Below are 5455 nucleotides of genomic sequence, written 5' to 3'. Positions count from 1 at the left end.
GACAGTGCACTCCATTGGCAAGGCTGTAATGATTCTCATAATCATTGATGGGAATGCAAAATGATACAACCCCTGTGGAGGGAATTTGGAAATATCTAGCAAAACTATATATGCATTTACCCTTTGACTCAGTAATACTATCTCCAGGAATTTATCCTGAAAATACACTTCTACAAATATAAAACAACATATTTATAAGGTTGTTCACAGAGACATTACTTAAACAGCAAAATATTAGAAACAGCTTCATTCAATTAGGATAGTAATTGAATAAACTGTGATGCAGTCACACAATGGAGTACCACACAGCTGAAAAGCGTTGAGGAATATTTCTCTGAATTAACATGTAGTAATTTCCGGGATATATTAAGTGAAAAAATTGAAGTACTAAAGAATGGATATATTATGCTACTTTTTTTTTGTATTAGAAAGAGAAACGGCCGGGCGCGGTGGCTCAAGCTGTAATCCCAGCACTTGGGAGGGCCGAGACGGCGGATCACGAGGTCAGAGATTCGAGACATCCTGGGCAACACAGTGAAAACCCTGTCTCTTACTAAAAAATACAAAAAACTAGCCCGGCGAATGGTGGCCGGGCACCTGTAGTCCCAGCTACTCGGGATGCCTGAGCAGGAGAATGGCGTAAAACCCGGGAGGCGGAGCTTGCAGTGAGTCCGAGATCTGGCACTGCACTCCAGCCTGGGCGATAGAGCCGAGACTCCGCCTCAAAAAAAAAAAAAAAAAAAAAAAAAAAAAAGAAAGAGAAACACACACAGGAAGAATAAACCAAAAACAAGCAGTTGCCTATAGGGGATTGGCAGGAATGGAGTGGAAGTAATAAGGATGTGAGTTTACCCTTTCGTATTAGTCTGTTCTCACACTGCTAATAAAGACGTACCGGAGACTGAGTAATTTATAAAGGAAAGAGGGTTAATTGATTCATAATTCAGCATGGCTGGGGAGGCCTCAGGAAACTTACAATCACGGTGGAAGGGGAAGCAAACACGTCCTTCTTCACATGGTGGCAGGAAGGAGAAATGCCAAGCAAAAGGGGGAAAAGCCCCTTATAAAACCATCAATCTCGTGAGAACTCACTCACTATCACGAGAACAGCAGCATGGGTGCAACCACCACAGTGATTCAATTACCTCCCATCAGGCCCCTAGTACAACTCACAGGGATTATAGGAACTACAGTTCAAGATGAGATTTGGGTGAGGACACAGCCAAACTATATCAAATTCTGAGTGTAGTTTTTGATATATAGTTATACATAACTACATATATAATTATATGTATACGTATATATAGTTTTGACTTTTGAACCTTGTAAAAGTTTTTCATATTTAATTTTTTTTTTTTTTTTTTTTTTTTTGACGGAGTCTCACTCTGTCACCCAGGCTGGAGTGCAGTGGCATGATCTCAGCTCACTGCAACCTCCAGCTCCTGGGTTCCAGTGATTCTCCTGTCTCAGCCTCCTGAGTAGCTGGGATTACAGCATGTGCCACTATACCTGACTAATTTTTGTATTTTTAGTAGAGATGGGGTTTTGCCATATTGGTCAAGCTGGGCTCAAACTTTTGACCTCAGGTGATCTGCCCATCTCGGCTTCCCAAAGTGCTGGGATTACAGGTGTGAGCCACCATGCCTGGCCCATATTTAAACTTTTTTAAATTTTGAGAGATTTGTCAAAAAGAAAACCTTAAAATTAAATGCAAATATAAACAAATGAACTTAACTGCATATAAAATTAATAATAGAACCATACAGAAAAAAAAAAAGGTTGACATGACCTGTGAATACAGTATTCTGACCATATACCCTTAACTGGATGTATTCTAAGAACAAATAGTACTACAAAGAAGTCGTGAAATTTTCTTAGGCTTGATGTTGGAAATGTGCTTTTGCACTACCCAGAGAGGGGTCCATTCTGCCTTGTTCTGGATTCCTGTCTTAATTTAAAGGGAAACGTTCACAATTTCCAGAGCCCTTGATGTCCTGCCAATGAAGGAGGAAGATGTCCTTAAGTTCCTTTCAGCAGGAACCCACTTAGGTGGCACCAACCTTGACTTCCAAATGGAACAGTACGTCTATAAAATGAAAAGTGATGGCGCCTACATCCTAAATCTGAAGAAGAGCTGGGAGAAGTTTCTGCTGGCAGCTCGTGCCATTGTTGCCATCAAAAACCCTGCTGATGTCAGTGTCATATCCTCCAGGAAAACTGGCCAGAAAGCCATGCCGTCATTTGCTGCTGTCACTGAAGCCACTCTTGTTGCTGGCCGCTTCACTCCTAGAACATTCTCTAACCAGATCCCGGCAGCCTTCTGGGAGGCACGGCTTCTTGTGGTTACTGACCCCAGGGCTGACCACCAGCCTCTCACAGAAGCATCTTACGTTAACGTATCTACCATTGCTCTGTGTCACACAGATTCTCCTATGCACTATGTGGACATTGCTATTCCATGCAACAACAAGGGAACTCGCTCAGGGGGTTTGACGTGGTGGATGCTGGCCTGGAAAGTCCTGCACATGCCTGGCGCCATCTGTGAAAGGCACCAGATCTCTGCTTCTACAGAGATCCTGAAGAGACTATAAAGAAGAGCAGGCTGCTGCTGGAAAGGCAGTGACCAAGAGGAATTTCAGGATGAATGAACTGCTGCAGCTCATGAGTCCACTGCTACTCAGCCTGAGGGTGCAGACTGGTCTGAAGGTGGCAGGTGCCCTCTGTGCTATTCAGCAGCTCCCTACTGAAGACTGGAGTGCTCTGCTTGCCACGGAAGACTGGTCTGCAGCTCCCACTGCTTAGGCCACTAAATGTATAGGAGCAACCACTGAATGGGCTTAAGCTGTTTGTCCACAGGCTTTTAAACACCACGAAAAGAAGGCTGACAGAAATAAACACCAATTTATTTTAAAAAGGAAATGGTAGGCCAGGTGCCATGGCTCACACCTGAAATCCCAGCACTTTGGGAGGCCAAGACGGGTGGATCACCTGAGATCGGGAGTTCGAGACCAGCCTGACCAACACGGAGAAACCCGTCTCCACAAAAAAAACAAAATTAGCTGAACATTGTGGCGCATGCCTGTAATCAAAGCTACTCAGGAGGCTGAGGCGGGAGAATCACTCGAACCCGGGAGACGGAGGTTGCAGCAAGCCAAGATTGCACCATTGCACTCCAGCCTGGGCAACAAGAGCAAAACTCCATCTCAAAAAAAAAAAAAAAAAAAAAAAGAAGGAAATGGTATTGGAGCAGTCATTCTAAAAGTGTTTGGGGTGTATTGTAGGACAGAGCAAATAGTTAAATATATTGATGTTTCCATTTGCTAACAGGTGTGTTAAAATAAACTAAATGAATGAATGTATTGATGGTGTTGGAAGTCAGAGTTCCCATTGTGGAGGAAGCAAAGATACAAATATGGAATGGAAAGATGAGGAGGAATCCTGTGGAACTGGATTTTAATTGGAAGAAATTAAAAAAAATACTAATGTTCTAAAAGTATGCATTTCCTAGATCTGTCCACTGAAAGGGTTTATAAGCAATGGTATCCCAGTAGCAATGAGCAAACCTAGTGGCCAGAGCTTGATTTCTGAATGCCATTTTCCACTAAAAGAAAACTTGGAGAAATGGCTGATTCCAGACCTGGAGCAGGGAAAATATGAAGTGAGCCGCAAAGTAAGGAAGTGCTCGAAGATGGATGGGGTTATGTCAAAAGGATACTGACATCAGCTTGGAGGAACTTCCACTAACCATATTTGGGACAATCTGGCATCAAAAATAAGTTATTGTAGTAGATTATAATGCAGACCTCAGAAGATTAGCCTCAAGGTTCTGGGGGCCCTTCCACAGGGCTTTTTGACAGCATGGCAGCTGGCTTCCCCTGGAGCAAGCCATGTGACAGCTCCCGAAATGAAAACCGTAGTGTTTTATATAACCTCATCTCAGAAGTGACAGTCTATAACTTCTGACTTATTCTATTCTTTAGAAGCAAGTCACTAAGCCCAGTGCATACCTAAGGGAAGGGGGAACCCAAGAATGTAGACACCAGGAGGTAGGGACCAATGGGAGCCATCTTAGAGGGCACTCACACCAAGTAATCAATTATAACCACATTACCAGTAATGAAACAAATTGACATTATGTCCCTCTTGATACACCACAATGCGAAATACACAGCGATACAGATATAGTATTCTTGGGGGAAAAGGAAGAAACAGACAGACAAATCCAGAATGTGGGACACTCTATAAGAGAACCAGTTTGAATTCTCAAAAAGTGTCAGTATCATGAAAAAGATAAAATAATTGCTGTAAGTTACAGAAGACTAAAGAGACATGACAAATCGTGAGATTTGTGATCCTTAAAAAGATTCAGGATCCACTGGGTGCTGTGGCTTATGCCTGTAATCCCAGCACTTTGGAAGGCTGAGGCAGGCAGATCACGAGGTCAGGAGATCAAGACCATTCTGGCTAACACAGTGAAACCCCGTCTCTACTAAAAATATTTTTAAAAATTAGCTGGGCGTGCTGGTGGATGCCTTAATCCCAGCTACTCAGGAGACTGAGGCAGGAAAATTGCTTGAACCAGGGAGGCGGAGGTTGCAGTGAGCCTAGATGGTGCCACTGCACTCCAGCCTGGGTGACAAGAGCAAACTCCATCTCAAAAAAAAAAAAAAATGATTCAGGATCAAAAAACAAAAAGAGCCATAAAAGACATTCTTGAACCAATTTGAATATAGACTGCATATTAAACTATTAAGTATCTGTTAAATTTGTTGGATGTGATAATGCTATTACGCTTACGGAAGAGAATCCCTTTCTTCTAAGAGAAACACGCCAAAATATTTATGCGTCAAATGTACAATATCTGCAAGTTATTTTCAAATAGTTCAGGAAAGCAAAACCAAAACAAAAAGACTCTAACGTATAAATACACATACGAGTGTGTATATATGTTTGGAAATGTGAAGGATATACTCACATTCATTGTCCTGTTCTTTCAATTTTTCCTTATTGAACTCTTTTTGTTGGTTTGTTTGTTTGTTTTGTTTGTTTTGAGACGGAGTTTCACTCTTGTTGCCCAGGCTGGAGTGCAATGGCACGATCTCGGCTCACCGCAACCTCCGCCTCCTGGGTTCAAGCGATTCCTGCCTCAGCCTCCCGAGTAGCTAGGATTACAGGCTTGTGCCACCATGCCCGCCTACTTTTTTGTATTTTTAGTAAAGACGTGGTTTCTCCATGTTGGTCAGGCTGGTCTCGAACTCCCGACCTCAGATGATCCGCCCACCTCAGCCTCCCAAAGTGCTGGGATTACAGGCATGAGCCACCAAGCCCGGCTCTTTCAATTTTTCTAAGTTTAAAGTTTTTCAAATAAAAGGTTGCCGAGGTGGAAGGTGGGAGTGGATATTGAGAATTTTAGGAATTTAACCAAATCTCTATGGGAAAGACCCTTGGTATGTGT

At 42.7% G+C, this 5455-nt stretch overlaps 1 protein-coding gene across 1 annotated transcript; it reads left to right on the top strand.

The window, feature by feature from the left end:
- Positions 1 to 2000: 2000 nt before the first annotated feature.
- On the top strand, positions 2001 to 2591 carry LOC108518527 (40S ribosomal protein SA-like). Its single transcript, XM_017856958.1, has one exon. The coding sequence runs from the start codon at positions 2001 to 2003 to the stop codon at positions 2589 to 2591; it is 591 nt and encodes a 196-aa protein (XP_017712447.1).
- Positions 2592 to 5455: the final 2864 nt, after the last annotated feature.

The sequence above is a fragment of the Rhinopithecus bieti genome, unplaced genomic scaffold (genome assembly GCF_001698545.2).
Source record: "Rhinopithecus bieti isolate Rb0 unplaced genomic scaffold, ASM169854v2 scaffold_43749, whole genome shotgun sequence".
Lineage (NCBI taxonomy): Eukaryota > Metazoa > Chordata > Mammalia > Primates > Cercopithecidae > Rhinopithecus > Rhinopithecus bieti.
The sequence above is the reverse complement of the archived record's forward strand: the minus strand, read 5'-3'. Positions and strand labels throughout refer to the sequence as shown.